General features: G+C 50.4%; 1 protein-coding gene across 7 annotated transcripts in view; it reads right to left on the minus strand.

Annotated features, from left to right (window-relative positions):
* Nucleotides 1–1521: 1521 nt before the first annotated feature.
* The window catches only part of SEC31A (SEC31 homolog A, COPII coat complex component), a 76549-nt gene continuing 58572 nt past the window's right edge, over nucleotides 1522–19498 (minus strand). For all 7 annotated transcript variants that reach the window (XM_032223930.1, XM_032223926.1, XM_032223931.1 and 4 more), the window contains 5 exons: nucleotides 17119–17177; nucleotides 9052–9324; nucleotides 8011–8130; nucleotides 5455–5526; nucleotides 1522–2083 (listed from right to left, as the gene is read on the minus strand). In XM_032223930.1, coding sequence (XP_032079821.1) covers nucleotides 1904–2083; nucleotides 5455–5526; nucleotides 8011–8130; nucleotides 9052–9324; nucleotides 17119–17177 — 704 coding nt within the window. In that variant the 3' untranslated portion in view covers nucleotides 1522–1903. The remainder of the gene's footprint in view (nucleotides 2084–5454; nucleotides 5527–8010; nucleotides 8131–9051; nucleotides 9325–17118; nucleotides 17178–19498) is intronic.

A 19498-nucleotide genomic window follows, 5' to 3' on the forward strand; every position in this document is an offset into this window, starting at 1 on the left:
GGGCCCAAATATGGCTCCTGAGGAGGTTCTTTCCATAGTCTAGGAATGACTCCCCACGCTAGACAAGCAACCTTCTGTTCTGACTAGTTGCAATTGTTGAGTTCTTGATGTTTTGCTGATGATGAAAGAAATGTCCTTCTGGTTTCAGTTCCAAGTGGGGTAAAAGACACTGGAAACATGGAGGCTGCTTGGAAAGATAGTTTAACGGTGGACGGGATCATACGGCTTGAGCTCCTGAACAGAAAAGGGGGATCACAGGCTTCCAGATGTTGGGTTGGGAAGAAAAAGGGGCAGAGATGCTGAAAGTCCCTGGTTTTATCCCCTCTCTGGGCTTTGATCTTGTTTTCTGATTGGTTGTCAGACTCCCATGGGGCCATGCAGAGGCAACTTTGTAGGCTGTGCTCCGAGTCCAAGTTTGGTTGAGCATTGCTTCTTCCCAGCTGCCCTGTGGTGAGATGGGTAAAGGGCTAACACTATCATGCCTTAATCCCATCACCCTGGAACTGAAGGGGGGAGATCTTTGTTATGTAGAATAGACTGGCCCAGGTTTTTTAAAAAATGGCCCATTGGCAAAGGTGGGGGCTATTAAAAGTGAGTCTGCTTCCTGCCTAAAAACATGTTTCTCCTTTTCTCCTCCAGGGAAATATAATATTCTGCCTTTTCAATATTTCCCAGGATGTTTCATTTTTCTAGCAGAGGGGTGGGTTTTGACTTCCTACAGTTAACTTGGTGATTTTCCTGAAACTATTTTGTTAGCCCAACACTTCAATTCTGAGCTGTGCAGATTCTCTCTTGGAACCAGTTATAATTATGCATTCCAAGAAGAAAAGTCAACCTGAACTGAACTAAGGCTGAAGTTTAATTTTGAGAAACTACTTTTTAAGCATTTTTATTTTATTTGTTTGTATGTTTACAAATAATTAAAGGCAGGGAACATATCCCATACAACTTCCTCCTCCTATTTTCCCCACTATAACAACCTTGTGAGCCGAGTTAGTGGACTGGCCCGAAGTTACCCAGCTGGTTTTCATGGCTAAGATGGGAGTAGAACTCAGTCTCCTGATGATTGGCTCAATGTCACTCAGCTAACTTTCATGTCTAAGGCGGGACTAGAACTCATGGTCTTCTTGGGATTGGCCCAAAGCCACCCAGCTGGCTTTCATGTCTAAGGCGGGATTAGAACTCATGGTCTTCTGGGGATTGGCCCAAAGCCACCCAGCTGGCTTTCATGTCTAAGGCGGGAGTAAAACCCATAGTCTCCTGGTGATTGGCCCAATGTCACCTAGCAAGCTTTTAGGCTAAGGCAGATCTGGAACTCACAGACTCCTGGTGCTTGGCCCAAAGGCACCCAGCCAACCTTCATGGTTAAGGCAGGACTAGAACTCACGGTCTTCTGCTTTCTAGCCTAGTCACCTAAACAAGCAGTCATGTGGCTCCAAAAAACTCAAAACTATGACACGAACTGAGAGTTCAGCTGATTATAAATCGAAACAACTTAAAAATAATAAGCCAGCACACATATAAAATAGAATCTGGAACTTTTAATTGGTTGATAATGAGACTTGTGGAAGGAAGGGTTTTTTCTTTTTTCTTTTGACGACGGCTGCCTCATCCTCTCTCTTTACAGTATTTAAAAGCCACTTTCAAAGCAGCAGATACCATGCATTTAAAATGGACGATATGGAGGGGTGGCATAATTAAATACAGTTATCTGTAGGTAGGAATAATAAAAGAGAAGAGAAAGGAATAAGCACCAGAGCTCACGAGCCCTTCTAAAGTGAAGCTCCTCTGGCAGGGACCCTGCCGGGACTTGCTCTCTCTACCGCATCATGCTCTAAGGGACAGGATGTGGAGCACGTCATGCACCCTTCCACATCCTCCGGGACTTCCGCCGAAGCCCCCTTTAGACTCCAAGCTTGTTGGCTTGAGTGAGGACTACTTTCAGCACGGGCATGAAAGCGGACGTTTCGCTGAAGTTGCTTGTGGTGACGATGTGGGTGTGGATGTTCAGCCCCTCGGTGTAGTTACGGGTTTCAATGCTCCTGGCGATGTTGTGCAAACCATTGATTATCATTGGAGAGAGCTGGAAAAGAAGGAAGGGGAAAATAAACATGGCAACCAACCTTAACACAACGATGGTTTCCCCTTTGGGGAGGGGGGCATGTTTGGGCATGAAAGGCTCTCCAAATGGCTGTCAACTCATAACGTTACCATGGTGAGGGAAGTGGGGAGGAGCGCATGCCACTCATACCTCCGGCTAGAGTCGGATCACAGATTACTGCAGCGGGCTTGTGAGGCGTGCACCTCATTGGTGAATGTGATTTATGGCACAGACCGAGGGGAGGGAGGAAACGGGGGTAAAGTTCAGCCAACATTAAAATGAGGTCAGATCTGACTGCAGTGGGGTATTGCCAAAATGGTGTTTATTTATTTATTTATTTATTTTATTTATTATTAACATTTATAGGCCGCCCTTTTCCCTGAGGGGACTCAGGGCAGCTTACATAAAATGGGGGAAGGGGGGGTACAAACAATAGACACAAAATAGTACATAAAGATAAAAATAAAAGCAACATTCATTCATCATTCGGGTGGGGGCAGTTATCTTTGTCCCCAGGCCTGGCGGGATAGCCAGGTCTTAAGGGCTGTGCGGAAGGTCTGGACGGTGGTGAGGGTACGAATCTCCACGGGGAGATCGTTCCAAAGGGTCGGAGCTACTACTGAAAAGGCTCTCCTCCGTGTGGTTGCCAGTCGACACTGACTGGCAGATGGTACTCGGAGGAGGCCTAATCTATGCGATCTAATTGGTCGCAGGGAGGTAATTGGCAGGAGGCGGTCTCTCAAGTGCGCAGATCCACTACCATGGAGGGCTTTATGAGTGACAAGTAGCACCTTGAAGCGCACCCGGAGATCAACAGGTAGCCAGCGCAGCTCGCGGAGGATAGGTGTTATGTGGGCGAACCGAGGTGCGCCCACAATCACTCGCGCGGCCGCGTTCTGGACTAGCTGAAGTCGCCGGATGCTCTTCAAGGGCAGCCCCATGTAGAGCACATTGCAGTATTCCAGCCTAGAGGTCACAAGGGCCCGAGTGTTCCTAATAAATGACTGGATTTCTTTTGAAACCTGGCTCGAGGCTCATGAATTAATTAGGGGATCTTTCGGAAACCTGACAATGGCTGTGTTAGAACATCCGTAGCTTTCGTGATGGCTTGAGTAGCCTTTGAGTTGGCTTAATAAAAAGCAGCTACCGATAGGTAAGCATGGTTGCACGTGCCAAGTACAGCTGGCAACTCTTAAGGCTGTGGCTGTGTCCCCTTCCCCTGTAACAATACAATCAATCATCGACTTACGACCACATCTGATGCCAAAATGTCTGTTTGCTAAGCAGGACAGCAAATTGGGAATGGGAATTTTTGACCAGTTCTGCCCCGTTTTATGACCTTTCTTGCCGCATTTATTAAGTGAATGGCTGCAATTGTTAAATTATTGTAGCAGGATTGTTAAGGGAATGTGGCTTGGCCATTGACTCTGCTTGTCAGGAAGTTGCAAAAATGATCACAGTCCTCCGGGATTGGGCGGCCTATAAATTTAATAAATAAATAAATAAACCTGGGACACTGCAACCATCATAAATAGGAACCATTTGCCAAGCATTTAAATTCCGACCGGGTGGCCACGAGGAGGCTGCAACCGTCGTAAGTGTGAAAAACGGTCAAAAGTCACTTTCTGAAGTGCTGTTTTAACTTCCCTAAACAAATGGTTGTAAGTCAAGGACTACAGTGTATGTGGTTTACTTAGCCATTTTCTTGGGCATTTTTCAATTTGCTAATCAACCCAAATGCACCCCATAATTTGCCTTCTGGATTATAAGGGTTTCAATGATGGGCCTTGGAGCTGAGATTACACTTAAAACTACCGTATTCCCCAATACCTTTCCCAATATATTAATGTTTGCTCCAAACAACACATTAGGGCCGGGATGGCAAACCTATGGCATGTGAGCCAGAGGTGGCGCGCAGAGCCCTTTCTGTGGGCACGTGTGTCGTCAACCGGCTGCTCTTCTGGTTTCCGGAAAGCTGGTCTTCGCAAGTGCTGGAGTGCTGGAAAACGCCCCGAAAAATGGCCAAAACCAGACATGTGCGTGCCAGCCGATTGGTCTTTCGGTTTCCGGTGCTCTGGCACACAAAGAGCAGCATGTGCGTACACGTATACCGGCCGTCTGGTCTTTGGGTTTCCAGCACTCCAGGGCGCACACATGCACAGGCATTCTGGTTTGGGCACTCAGTGCCGAAAAGGTTTGCCACCACTGCATTAGGGCTTATTTTCAGTTGATGTCTTATTTTCGTGGGAAAAGGGTACCAAATGCTTCCATCTGGCCGACAATCTTAACCGGGGCTTATTTTTGGGGTAGGGCTTATATTATGAGCATCTCGAGCTTCTTTTCCACTGAAATTTCTATTTCATTAAGACTTAAGCAGATGCTCTGGGAGGGGGCGCTTGTCTGGAACAAGCACTGAATTCATGGAGTTTGGTGTTCCTTTGCCTCCTGGGACTCCGTGCCTTGTTGCCACTTTGCTCCCTTTGACTTGCTGGATTTCTTGCCTTGAAGCCATGATGCTAACGGTGTTTTGCTGGACTACTCGCAGCCAGAGGCTGCTGTGTGTATACTTTGCTCCGGGACTTGTCATAAACATGGGAGCTTTGGGGGGAAAGTTGGGGCAATAAAGGGGAGTTTGACCTATCAGCTGGCTGTGTTGCCTCCATGCCTTGCCCCGGGTCATCACAGATAGGCTCAAGATCCAGAAGGAGGATCTTGACATACACTATATTGCCAAAAGTATTCGCTCACCTGCCTTTACTCGCATATGAACTTATTGTAAGTGACATCCCATTCCTAATCCATAAGATTCAATATGACATCAGTCCACCCTTTGCAGCTATAACAGCTTCAACTCTTCTGGGAAGGCTGTCCACAAGGTTCAGGAGTGTGTTGATGGGAATTTTTGACCATTCTTCCAGAAGGTCACACACTGATGTTGGACGAGTTTACGTGGCCTACCACTTTGTGGCTGAGTTGCTGTCATTCCCAAACACTTCCAGGTTCTTATAATACAGCTGACAGTTGACTGTGGAATATTTAGGAGCAAGGAAATTTCACGACTGGATTTGTTGCACAGGTGGCATCATATCACAGTTCCACGCTGGAATTCACTGGGCTCCTGAGAGGGACCCACTCCTTCACAAATGTTTGTCAACACAGTCTGCATGCCTAGGTACTTGATTTTATACACCTGTGGCCATGGAAGTGATGGGAACACCCGATTCTGATTATTTGGATGGGTGAGCGAATACTTTCGGCAATGTAGTGTATTTGAACACTGGGCTCTAGCCAACAAAATGCAATTTCATTCACTGGGCGTAAGAGATATTCGGGTGGCAATAGATAAAGCTTACCGTCTGATCTCTAAGCTTATCATACAGAAACTCCAGGCGTTTGTTGGCATCATCTAATTTCCTCTTGGTTTGCTATGGGATGAAGCAGAAGAGGAAATTAATGAAAATATTGTCTTACTCCACTCACGGAAGGCCACAGTTGCATTTATCTGTCTTTTCAAGGTGTTTTCATCCATGGGAAAAGGAATACAGTTAGAAACGTTGCTTTAACCATTTTCCATCTCCGGGAACACTTTGCATTCAGACTGAATGCAACAGCTAAGGACTTTGCACCTGTATAAAACCTGATGTGGTTTGTCCTCTTTTGCATCCTCCAGAGGTGCCATGTCTTTGAATATCTCACTGCTCCCTTTGGAGAAAAGGAACAGGAAATGCACAGTGGGGATGTGGGCACATGTGCTGGGATTTTAAATATTTCAGGGCGAATGTTTCAGCCAAGGGAAATGTATTATGGAGGAAGGAAAGAAAAGGGGATTTACTGATCAGACCTGCCAATAGTCACCCAGGCCGGGGCAACATCTCGGCTTGACTGCTACAGTATGCTCCCCATGAGGCTACCCTTGAGGAATGCCTAGAGCCTGGCTCTTCCTTTGTGTTTTGGAGAAGCAAGTCTGAAACTCAGCATTGTGCTAAAAAGATCTCAGAACTGCTCTGCCTAGCTGGATAGCAAAAGACTTTTATTTGAGACAGCCTAGAACAGGGGTGTCAAACTCAATTTCATTGAGGGCTGCATCAGGGTTGTGGTTGACCTCGAAGGGCCATGCGTGGGTGGGCGTGGCCAGGTGTGGGCGTGACATGGGGGCACCTATGGTGGCCAACTGCTATGGCAGGATTTCCCTGAGACCCTTCTTCACTCTCATAATCTCCTTCCTTCCTTCCCTCTTCATTCTTTCTTCTTCCTTCCCCTCTTTCCTTATTTTCCCTTCCTTGCTCTCTTCCCATCTTTTTCTTTGTCTTTCCTCTTTTCCTTTCTCCTTTCCTGCCCCTTCTTTCATGCTCAAATGCAAAAGGGGAAACATTTCTCCTTTTGTTTTGCTTTTAGTCTGTTTTGATAGTCCTCTGCCAGCGAAAATGGAGCCCAACGGCCTCCTCCAGCCCTCTGGAGCTCCGTTTTCTCTGGCAGAAGCACTGTGGGCCAATCCTTTGCTGTATCCAGGCCGGCCCCATGGGCCAGATCTAAGCAACCACGGGCTGGATGCAGGCCGCAGTCCTTGAGTTTGACACCCCCTGGCCTAGAAGCTACAAACTGGCTTGGAATGAAGAAAAACAAGCCTCTTAATGCAGGTGAATCCAAGTTCTGGATTTGCATCCTAGCAGTGGGAAGAAGAGGCTACTCTGTTCTGGATCCCTTCCAAGGAAGAACTGAGAGGTGGTTTGTGACATCATGTCAACAAGTAATTCCTCTCTCTTCTCTTCTATCTAACTTCCAATGGCTCTATGGAACCTCTCAAACTGAATTAAACCCACTTATTTTTCTGGAGAATTTTCCTGGCATTTCCTCGCTGGCCCCAGGATGGTGTAATGGCTCAAATCTATTACACATTTCAACCTTTTTTCCAATATTTGTTTCTATTGAGTTTCCCCGAAAATAAGACAAGAGTTTGATTTCCTTTTGACCCCCAAAATAGGCGCTTGGCCTTATTTTCAGGGAGGTCTTATTAGTTTTGAGGTGCAGGAGGCGGCGAGCGTGGTCACCTCATGGCTGCTGCTGTGTTGCACGTCGCTGGACCTGCTGCTCTTTTCGCGGACAGAAGGGGCGTGGTGGCTACGGATGTGGGAGTGGCTATTAGGTAAGGGCGTGTGGGGTGCATGGGGCATGTCCCCCCTCCCTTTCCCCCCCTCCAGCCTCGCCTCCTCACCTCGTGTTATTTGCATGGCAAGCAACCAGAGGAAATGGTGGGGACCAGCTCTGCATGCATTTAAATGCTTTTCGGGGAGGGCTTATTTCAGCGCATACATTCAAAAGGGATTTATTGGGCTTATTATCCGGGGAGGTCTTATTTTCGGGGAAACAGGGGACTACTACTTCTTTAATTTTCAAACACTTCCCATCTTGGCTGGGGATGAAAGGGGCTATAGAGCTCATCCCAAACTGAATTGGAGAAAACGATTAAATGTTTTTCTGTGCAAAAAAGAAAACAAAAAGCATCATCTGAGTAAGTCAGAGAACTAACAGGACATCTAACAGAACTAACAGTCATCTATTCCCCATCTGAGACATAACTGCAAATGGATATTTTGCATACCTTTAATGTTTAGGTTTCCCATGGGAAACCTAAATTTCATTGCAGCTTCTCAGGGGAGGGGTTTCCTCTGTGACCCGCTGCATAAATCAAACGACAGCTGCAAATTCTGCCATTTCCCAGATAACCTGATTCTATGAAGCCCGGGGAGAGCTGAGCGAGGGAGGGGTAATAAATCAATTCTGGTGCGACTTGTCACCTAATGATAGATGCCACGAGTTATGTGTGTATGATTCAGTCACGCAAAATGCATTTTTAAACATAATAATAATAATAATAATAACGGAGCTGGCGCCCACTGTGAAAGATTTACCGGATCGGTAGCTGAAGAGAGACATTTCTGGATCAAAGCTTCAAAAGTGGTCTTTAGGATAAGGTGTTCCTCAGGAATGGGCTTTTTGGTTATCTTCTCCGTGGGCAGGGACTGCATGTGCTGGAGAGAGAAAGAAATAATTGAAGATTTTTTTGGGGGGTGGGGGGTAGGGGGGTTGTGTGTCCTCAGCCTTTTGCCAGTGGGAGCGGGCTTGATGGTTCCTTGATTGGGCTGTTGTTTATGGTTCGCTTCTTTGGCAGATCTTGCTAAGGGTCAAGCCATTACAATATAAAATGAGAGCAAATTCCCACTCCCTACTAGCACTGATGGTGTTACCTAATTTGGTAACGAAATGTCTGCAAGAAAAAAAAACAAGCTCAGAGAGCACCATGGGCCCCATAGTTCAATCCTAGAGATGTTCTTGTTATGGCCCACAAGTGGCCAACGGAGCTGGCAGCAGAGTCAGACAGTGAAGGGGTTGGGGAGGAACACGGGCCAGTCCTGGAGTCTGGGGAAGGCTCTGTTATCGGAGGCAGAGATGGGGCCAGGGCCATCTGACAGTTATCGGCTGCCAGTGAGGCAGACAAACAGCTGGAGCCTGTTCCCAGTGTGCGCATGCGTAGAGTTGTCAGACGAAAGGAACAGCTAAAGAACAGGGGTCGGCTTTGGAGTAAGGCCACAGGTGGACGATGAATGGCCCCTCCCAGAGGAAATAAAAGGAGCGAGAGGGGAGTGGAGTTTGCAGGAGACAATACACACACTGGGAACAGGCTCCAGCTGTTCGTCTGCCTCACTGATGTCTGACTCTGAAGGCAGCTGATAACTGGCATATGGCTCTGGCCCCCTCTCTGCCTCTGACACAGAGCCCTCGTCCGAGCCTTCCCCAGACTCCAGGACTGGCCAAGGTTCCTCCCCAACCTCCTCACTGTCCGAATCTGCTGCTAGCTCTGCTGGCGGGCCACGACAACGCATGCACCTCTTGGGCAAGTAAGAAGTTGGTGATCTCCAAGGAGAATTGCTAGTCTATCAAGATCACCTTACCTGCATGGTGTTTCCTGTCGGAGCACCCGGTGCTCCTTCCATGCTAGACGCCGATACGGATGGAGTCATGATTGTCTGGACCCCTGGCGGTGGAACATTCTGGAAGGGGTTCTGTAACCCTGGCTGGCCTGGAGGCAGATGGGAAGGCTGGAAGGGAACCTGAGTCGGAGGTGGGGCCGAAGTGGGAGGCTGCTGCAGCTGAGCTTGTGGGTCCGACAAAGGAGTCATGATGGGGGCCGTGATGGGAACAGGAGGCAAGAAGCTATCAGGCACCTACAATGAATACAAAGAAGGAATGACTAATGGTTGGCTAATTTAAATGGCTGACTAATTAAAATTCAACGTCACCCACCCATCCCCACCTGAGTCTGGCTCCCTTCTTTGCCATCTTGTCTCCTTGATTTTATCGGTTAATGTTTTTTTATTTATTGTGGTTATATAATGATTTTAATGTTTCTCAATGCTTTTAGGTTGTAAGATGCCCAGAGCAGGGGTGAAATGCTACTGGTTCGCCTGAACTGGTAGTTAAAAAATGCTAAAAAAAGTTTTAAAAAGGTTTTGACGATCACGCAGCACAGCTGATTTAGGCAAGAAAAACAAAATGCACAGGTACAGTATAGGTGGTACCTTGCTCAATAGCAGTAACTGTGAAAGGGATCTTGGAGTCCTAGTGGACAACCCTTTAAATATGAGCCAGCTGTGTGCAGCAGCTGTCAAAAAAGCCAACACAGTTCTAGGCTGCATAAACAGAGGGATAGAATCAAGATCACCTGAAGTGTTAATACCACTTTATAATGCCTTAGTAAGGCCACCCTTGGAATACGGCATCCAGTTTTGGTCCCCACGATGTAAAAAAGATGTGGAGACTCTAGAAAGAGTGCAGAGAAGAGCAACAAAGATGATTAAAGGACTGGAGACTAAAACATATGAAGAACGGTTGCAGGAACTGGGTATGTCTGGTTTAATGAAAAGAAGGACTAGGGGAGACATGATAGCAGTGTTCCAATATCTCAGGGGTTGCCACAAAGAAGAGGGAGTCAAACTCTTTTCCAAGGCACCTGAGGGTAGAACAAGAAGCAATGGGTGGAAACTAATCAAGGAGAGAAGCAAGTTAGAACTGAGGAGAAATTTCCTGACAGAACAATTAATCAGTGGAACAGAAATTGCCTCCAGAAGTTGTGAATGCCCCAACACTGGAAGTCTTTAAGAAGATGTTGGATAGCCATTTGTCTGAAACAGGGCGTTGGTACTTACCTGATACGCCTCTTCTCATAGTGGGGGGAGGAGTATCCAGAATGGGTTGACCTTATCCTCTCGTGATTGGTTTGAGTCAGATAAGCTCTTTGGGCTCCGCCCCCTGGAGGTGAGCCTGCCCAGTTTTATGACAAAGAGCTCTCTCCGACTCGTTGCATCATTCACTCCAGACTCTTAATTCAGTTTTTTGCTTTTATTGTCTTCAACATCAATAATTAAATAACAATATAAACAATGAACATAACACTTAGTTGTACAAACCTAGTCAGGGAGGGACTGGATACTCCTCCCCCCACTATGAGAAGAGGCGTATCAGGTAAGTACCAACGCCCTTTCTCCATAGTGAGGGGGGAGGAGTATCCAGAATGGGACGTACCAAAGCCTGCACGTCCCTAGGGAGGGAGATCCCTGAGGCCATATGTCCCCCACTCAGGCCTGTTGAGGCACGGGTCCTGCCCTGTGAACCGCCTGCAACACCCTGCGGCCGAACGAGGCCTCTGCCGAGGCAAAGGAGTCCAACTTATAGTTCCTAACAAAGGGAGAGGGGGAAGCCCACGTGGCTGCCCTGCAGATTTCGGCCAGGGATGCTTGTGTGGCCCAGGCCGTGGATGTGGCTGCACTCCGTGTGGAGTGGGCTGTGATATGATTTGGTGTCTGTAACCCCTGCGATTGGTAAGCAGTGGCAATGCAGGTTCGCAACCACCTGCCGATAGTGGTGGAAGTTACCTTATTACCCAGGGATCCTGGTTGGAAGGAGACAAACAGGGCTTCGGATTTCCTGTTTGGCCTGGTTCTCCTGAGGTAAATCCTCAGAGCCCTCCTAACATCCAGAGTGTGCCACTTCCTCTCCAATGGGTGAGAAGGGTCTGGACAGAAGTTGGGCAAAATCAGTTCCTGGGCTCGATGGAAGCAGGAGCACACCTTGGGAATGAAGGATGGATCCAGCCGTAACACCACCCTATCTTGGTGAAAGACACAGAGATCCTCCCTGGTGGACAGCGCCTGCAGTTTGGATATCCGCCTGGCGGAAGTGATGGCCACCAGGAAAGCCACCTTCAGGGTCAGGAACTTAAGGGAAACTGTTTGTAATGGCTCAAATGGGGCGCCCGTTAGAGCGTCCAATACCCTGTGTAAATCCCAGGAAGGGTACCTGTGTACCGTAGGTGGTCTGAGGTTGGAGGCCCCCTTAAGGAATTGCCTGACCATGGGGTGGTGCGTCAGGCTCTGGTTTCTGCCACACAGGAGAACTGATGAGATGGCTGAGACCTGTCTCCTAATTGTGTTAGGCGCTAACCCTCTATCCAGGCCCGCCTGGAGGAAGTCCAGAACCTGAGGCACCGTAGCCTGGATGGGGGTGAACCCCCGGGAGTTGCACCAAGAGTCAAAGGCCCGCCACGTGGAGCCATAGATGCGCTCTGTGGGCGGCCTGGATAGTCCTTATCACCCTGGGGGAGAAGAGGTCTTTCCTCAGGATGCTCCGCTCAACCGCCAAGCGGTCAACTGGAGCCATTGAGGATCCGGGTGCTCCAGCGCCCCCTGGCTGAGGGATATCCTCTCCTGGGGAATTCTCCAGGGCCTCTCCACCGACAGAGACTGGAGATCTGCAAACCAAGGCCTCCGGGGCCAATGAGGAGCCAACAGAACCACTTCCGCCCCCTCCTGAAGGATCTTCCGTATGACCCTGGGAATCAGGGGCAAGGGAGGAAAGGCATACAAAAGACCCCTGGGCCATGAGCTCCGCAGAGCGTCCGTCCCCTCCGCCCCCCGTGTCCGGTACCTGGAGAAGAACCTCGGGAGCTGAGTGTTGAGGGGAGTGGCGAACAGATCGACTTCCGGGCGCCCGAAGCGCTCGGCCACCTCCTCGAATATTGCAGTCTGTAGCCTCCACTCTGAGTTGTCCACCTCGGCCCGGCTGAGCCAGTCGGCCCTGGTGTTGTCCACCCCCGCTATGTGTTCTGCCCTCAAAGACCGGAGGTTCCTTTCGGCCCACTGACCCAGACGTTTGGCCTCCTTCATGAGGGCCCTTGATCTTGTCCCCCCGTCTGTTTATGTGAGCCTTGGTGGTGATATTGTCTGTGAGGACTAATATGTGCTGGCCCCTGACTGAGTTCTGGAACCGTAACAGAGCCAGGCGGACCGCCCTGAGCTCCAACCAGTTTATGTTGTGAGTCCCTTCCACCTGAGTCCACTCTCCTTGCGCCATCTGAGCCAGCAGATGGGCACCCCACCCACTCAGACTGGCGTCCGTCGTTACCGTCAAGCGGTCTGGTGTCCAGAAGGTTTCGCCCTTTGTGATCGCTGGGGATGTCCACCAAGCCAGGGAGCGGGAGACGTCTAGCGGGAGAAGTACCTTGGTCTGCGAACAGCTCGTGCGCCTTCGCTGGAATGGCAAGAGGAACCATTGGAGATCTCTGGTGTGGAGGCGAGCCCTCGGGACGATGCCAATGGCGGAGACCATGGTGCCTAGTAGTTTAGACAGAGTGGCTAGGGACACCTTGCGCTTCCTGGCTATCGCGGAGGCTAGCTGTCTAAGCGCTATCTGTCTGTCGGGTGACAGGAAGACCATGCCCGCCTGGGTGTCTATTCTGGCTCCTAGGTGAATCAGACTAGTAGAGGGGTGGAGGTGACTCTTGGCTAGGTTCACTGTAAACCCATGGTCCCTCAGGACTGTCATGGTGATGTCTAGGTCTCGCAGAGCGCCCCTAAAGGAGGATGACTGCAGGAGCAGATCATCCAGGTAACATTGGATGCGCACCGGGACCTGTCTCAGGTGCGCTGCCAGCGCTGCCATTACCTTTGTGAATACCCTCGGGGCCGAAGACAGCCCGAAGGGGAGGGCCCGGTACTGATAGTGGTGACCCATGTAGCAGAACCTGAGATACCTACGGTGATCCTGGGCAATGGGGATGTGCAGATAGGCCTCAGTGAGGTCTATAGAAGTGAGAAAGTCTCCTTGTCTAACCCCCTCCAAGATAGAGTGTAGGGAGTGCATCTTGAACCTCCTATAGCGAATGGAACGGTTCAGGCGTTTCAAGTCAAGGATCGCTCTCCAGCCCCCAGAGGCCTTGGGGATGACGAACAGGATGGAATAGTGCCCCTGACCCTGTTGCTCTGGAGGCACTGGCTGGATCGCCCTGATCTCCAACAGGTGTTGGATGGCTTCCTGCATCAGCAGCCTCCGGGTCGGGTTCTTAGAAACCGGACATATCCGGAAGAAGCTTGGGGGACTGGAAAGAAATTCGAGTGAAAGGCCATGCCTGATGGTCTTCTGCACCCATCTGTCAGAGGAGGTGAGGTCCCAGCGGTCAGCGAAATGCGCTAAGCACCCCCCAATGGGGAGAACGCTGGGCCTAGCTTTAATATTTGCGGAAGGAGCGCCCCCCTCTGCCTCCTCCGCCCCCTCGAAAGGGCCGCTTCTGTTGCCTGCCTCTTTGCTGTCTGTCTGGGTACCTCTGTCTAGCAGGGAATCCCCCTTGATACTGCCTGCCTCCTGAGAAACCTGCCTCTGACCCCCTAAGGAAGTCCTGACCCCGAAAGAAGGAACCAGAGTCCTGACCCCGGGAGTAGGAGCGTCTGGGGTATGGAGTTGACCTGAAGCTGCCTTTCTTCTGGGCAGTGGCGAGGACCTTCCTCTTGTCCTTGTTCTCAACCAGGAACCGGTCCAGAGCCGAGCCAAAGAGGGAGTCCCCTGTGAAGGGGGCTGAAGCCAGGCGCCACTTGTGACGAACCTCCACCTGCCACTGTCGAAGCCACAGCAGCCTGCGTGATGCCACCGACGATGCGATCGCCCTGGAAGCAAATCTGGCTGCAGCCAGGGTGGCATCCGATGAGAACTGGATGGCCGCTGCCAGCCTGTTGATGTCCTGATGTGACCGGGCATCTGCTATGGGGGTGCGTTGCTGTAGCTCCTGCAGCCACAGCAAGGAAGATCTGATGATGAAAGAGGCTGTGGTGGATGCTTTCACAGCCCAGGCCGCTGCTAAATGGCCCCTCTGCAAGGTGAGGTCTGCCTTCTTGTCTTCCGCCTTCAAGGCATCCTCTGGCTCCCCAGGCATGTTGGTGGATGTATGAAGAGCCACGATTGGATCATCTATGGTGGGCTGTGCAAGTAGCTTAGCCAGCTCTTGGTCCACATTAAAGAACATCCTGTCTGAAGAGGAGGGTGAGGGGCCCTTTGTAGGAGATGCCCATTGGCGCCTTATCAAGCCTAGGAAGGTCTTGGGCGTAGGAACAGTGTCTGCCTCGATGGCCTGCTCATCAAAGATGTTCTCTGCTGAGAGGCCCTGGCGTTGGGGTGTGGCCTCCGCTGCTCTGTTGCCTAGCTTGACCGTTGCCTTGGCCTTGAAGAGCAGGGACTCAAACAGTGAGGGCTGGAACAACCCAGTGAATGTGGGTTTAGGAGGAGGCATGCCTTCATCCTCTGATAGCTTGAGTTCTCTGATCTCGCCTTCCTCACTTTCATTGTCACTGTCCTCCTGGGATGAATCTGAGGAGCTGTGAATCTCTTCCTCCTGGGCCTCTGGGAATTCAGGAGCCCTGGGGGTGGGGGGGAGGGGGGCCCCTGAGGCTGTGGCTGCTGGAATGCTGCAGCCATGCATTGCTGAAAAGCCTGCATCATTAATTCTTGGAAGTTGGGGGCCCCTGTGGGAGGCGCTGGGTTGGGGCTGAAGCCCCCCTGAGCAGGGGGGGGCTGCCCAAAAGGGGAAAGCCAGTAGGCAAGGCTGCCCCCAAAGTAGGGGTGATAGGGGATTGCCACCCCTGAGTGGAGCCCCAAAGCCCCGAGGTGTCTATAGGGATCCTTGTTGGCAGGGCTGGATTCTCCCCTGAGCCTCCGCTGGATAAGGGAGTGCCTGGATTTCCCCCCCCCCCTTTGCCTGGGGCGTTCTGATGGCTGGCTGCTTGGTTGCAAAGCCTCTCTAAAGCCTTATGCCTCCTCCGCTCGTATTTAGAGGGCTTGGGAGGCTTGTGACTCCTCCCTTCCTCTGGATCTGCCCTGGGGGAAAGGTGCTTGGTTTTGCATTTAGCCTTTCCTCTCCCCCCCCCCTCCTCGGGCAGTCTCTGGGGAAGCCACTGACCTGGGTGCTTGTTCTTCTGCCCCTCCGGTGGGGCTGCAGTCCCTGCTTGCAACTGCCTGGGATTCTCCTTCCTGGTAGTTGCTGGGCACAGCCATCTTGGACCACGTGGGTCCTCCCGGCTTCAAAATGGCGCCGACCGGCTTGCAAAGGGGCGCGAAATTTAAAAGTGCCTGAAGCGAGGCTTGAGCTCCTGAGAGCTTGCCACGTGCGCTCCCAGCCGGCTTCTCTTCCTCCTGCCTCTCCTCCGATGCCGCTGTGGCCAGGAACAGCTTCTTCGGCTTCCTCACGATCCTCTGGCCACGTGGAGGCAGCACGGGCGCTCCAGGGCGTTTGAAAGCCCTGGTTCGTCGCTCAACCCTTGAGGGGAGCAACGGAGCGCTCCAGCGACTTACAAGCCTCAGCGGTTGGGGCTGCCTGCTAGAGGCTTCTGCCCGTCCTCCTGCTGCCCGGCCAAGCTCCTCACTGAGAGTCTTCGGATCTCCTCAGTGTCCAGGGCAGCCTGCCGCCCCAGGGGGGCTAGTGGCAGTCCCAATCCTGCAGGAGGCGGCTGTGTGTGAAGCAGGGAGGCAAAACTCGACGGGTCCAAATGAATTTTCCTTTAGATCCTAGTAAATTCCTGGAGCTCTCGAATGAGCAACTTCTCACGATCGTTTTGAGTCAGAAAACTGGGCAGGCTCACCTCCAGGGGGCGGAGCCCAAAGAGCTTATCTGACTCAAACCAATCACGAGAGGATAAGGTCAACCCATTCTGGATACTCCTCCCCCCTCACTATGGAGAAGGTATAAGGTTCCCTGCCTAGGCAGGGGGTTGGACTAGAAGACCTCTAAGGTCCCTTCCAACTCCGCTATTGTATTGTATTGTATCGAACCTTTTTAAAGAACTTTTTTAAAGCATTTTTTTTACTACTGGTTCAGGAGAATAGGTAGTAAAAAAAGGCTAATTTTTTTTTAAAAATGGTTCCGACTATCATCTGTGACAATCAGCTGTGCCTTAGGATTGTGTTTGAAGAAGGCTCCATCCTTCCTGCAGAGTTAAACCAGGGGTGGACTTCAAAAATTGCAGCAACGGGTTCACTGCCCCATTGCTGGGTGTGTGTGACCATGATGGGCGTGGCCTAGTTGGCCTCCTGCACCATGGGGGTGGTGGTGGTGGTGTTCCTTCCCCAGGCTCCGGAGGCTTTCCTCAAGCCTCCAGGAGGGCGAGAACGGCCTCCCCTGAGCTCTAGAGGCTTTCCAGAAACCTCCAGAAGGCCCGTTTCTCCCCCCCTCCCCGAGACTCCACATGGGTCCTCAACTTACCTGGAATGATGACCGGGCCGCGTGGAGACTCCTGGGAGGGGCAGGCTGGGCAGGGCCAGCCAGGAGTGGGATTTGGGGGTTCACCGAACCACACAGAATCTTTGCTGGAGGATCACCGAACCCATGCAAACCCCCAGCAGCCCCGCCCCTCCGGGTTAAACCTTGGCTGAGCATCATCTGTCAGCCAGACTGGTACTGATGCGGTCAAGAAGACTCGGTGGCAAGGACAGCCATGCGCCTGCATCCCGATGGCCAGCCAAGACCCTGTAGCAGGCCCAAGAAAAGGTGGATTGACTGCATCCAGGAGGACATGAAATATGTGGGCGTCACCCCCTGAGGGACCCAATTGGAAACAGACCCTGCCATCGTGCAGGTATAACGCTGGGAAGGAGAAGACTGGTATTTAATTGGAGGGGGGGTTCACGCTTGTGTAGCTAACCTTTTTCTTCTTCCCGGCTCTGCTCAGAGCAGGGGGATCGTTCCAGCCGTTCTGAGGACCTGCGAGGAGAACAACAAAGAGTTCAGTAGGGAAGAATAGCTGTTTCAAATTCCAGAGAAGGGGCTCTGAGCAAAATCAAAATTTCACGAGGGACCATCAGGAATGACTCTGGGTCAGCTCAACTTTCCTGTTTTGCAGGCGAAAATAAAGGAGAAAGTGCTATCTATACCCCCTTGGCTCTGATGGGAAAGGTAGACGTGAACTCTTAAGGAGTACCATATTTTTCAGAGTATAAGACGCACCTTTTCCCCTCAAAAGAGAGTGAAAATATGGGTGCGTCTTATATACTGAATACATCATTTTTGGCCTCCCGAAAACCCCGCCTGCTTCACCAAAATGGCCGTGCAGAGCCTTTAGGACAGTGGTTCTCAACCTGTCGGTCGAGACCCCTTTGGGGGTCGAACGACCCTTTCACAGGGGTCGCCTAAGACCATTGGAAAACACATATTTTCAAAAAAAGTACAGAAAACAAAATAATTTTATGGTTGGAGGAGGAACTGTATTAAAGGGTCCTGGCATTAGGAAGGTTGAGACCCACTGCTTTAGGAGGCTTTCAGAGAGCTCCTGGGGGCTGGGGAAGGCAGAAATTAGCAAAAAACTAGTGTTTTTTGGCTCAATTTTGCCCCCCGCCCCAGTCCCCAGGGGCACTCTACAAGCCTCCTAAAGGCTATTCATGCCCTTTTGGGGGGGGGGGGGGAGGGGGAACGGACCCATTTTCTTGAAAAACGGGCCATTTTTGGGAGGTCTGCAGAGTGCAAAAACTTTGTTTTTAAATTTGCCTCTTCAAAACCTTGGTGCGTCTTATACTCTGAAAAATATGGTAAATAGATAGAAGCTAGAGGGGTGTTGTTCTCTCTATCCCAGGTCAATAACTTACTATAAGGAATTGTAATAGGCTGGGACAGAATCTCCAAGGTTAGACCATAAGCAAGGCTCTGCCAGACTAGATCCATGCCCATTTGGCCCAACAGTCTGTTCTCATAATGACCAACCAACTGCATGAGGAAGCCACCAAACTCAGGGGTGAAATGCTATAGGTTTGGACCGGTTCGCTCGAACCAGTAGTAAAAATGCTACTGGTTCGGGTAAACTGGTATTTCCAACGATCAGCTGTGACGCGTGATTTATATTAGCTAGAATCGTCAGATTTCATGCTTTCTAGCTAATCTAAATTACGCGTCATAGCTGATCGTCGGAAATTGAAGGTCCTGCGCATGCGCGGAGGTCACATCGACTAAACCGGTAGCGAAGATGAGTTGATTTTCACCCCTGATCAAACTCTCAGCAGATGCCTTCAGAGGTAGTCACATGGGCATCGAAGATTAATAGTCGATCTCCATGGCTTCTGTGTATTAGCCCAATTCTTTTTGGAATCTTGGCAAGCTGGTAGCCCAATACCGCCTTCTTCTACATGTGCTTGAAGCTTTTAAGCCAGTGTTTCTCAACCTTGGCAACTTGAAGATGTCTGGACTTCAACTCCCAATAGCAATAGCAGTTAGACTTATATACCGCTTCATAGGGCTTTCAGCCCTCTCTAAGCGGTTTACAGAGTCAGCATATCGCCCCCAACAACAATCTGGGTCCTCATTTTACCCACCTCGGAAGGATGGAAGGCTGAGTCAACCTTGAGCCGGTGAGATTAGAACCGCTGAACTGCAGATAACAGTCAGCTGAAGTGGCCTGCAGTACTGCACCCTAACCACTGCGTCACCTCGGCTCTTATAGCATTCGCTGGCTGGGGAATTCTGGGACTTGAAGTCCAGACATCTTCAAGTTGCCAAGGTTGAGAAACGCTGTTTTAAGCCAACTGTTAGCTGGCTTCTAAGCTAACTAATATTCCAGTGCTTAATGGAAAGATTGTTGTACAGCTTTTTCAGTTCTAAAGAAGGATGCTGAAGGAAAAAGTGCACATCTAAACCTAAAAAAAACAAAACAACCTAGGGTGGAAAATACTCTCACAAGATCCATGGTGAGAAAAAGGAGAACCCCCCCATGTCATGTTCGGAGCTCTCTGTGTGTGCATGCGCACCGACTTGTAAAATGGAGGAAATGTGAGCACAAATGAAATATATGTCCCCTCACAAGGGAACGTGGTTTGCCCAAGGGATCAGGCTGAGAGACAATGTGCAATGCTAAAAAAGATGGGGAGATTAATCCGCAGAATATAAATCTAGCTTTGTTCAATGCTTCTGCATTTACGAGGCTGAGCCCATTTTAATCCATTAGGGATGGCGCCTGAGAAAGTCCGACTGAAAATAAGAGCTGCCCTGAATATTCCCAGTGGATTCCCCCCCCCCCTTATTCAGGAATTCCCCGGATT

Source organism: Thamnophis elegans, chromosome 9 (genome assembly GCF_009769535.1).
Source record: "Thamnophis elegans isolate rThaEle1 chromosome 9, rThaEle1.pri, whole genome shotgun sequence".
NCBI classification, from domain to species: Eukaryota; Metazoa; Chordata; class Lepidosauria; order Squamata; family Colubridae; genus Thamnophis; species Thamnophis elegans.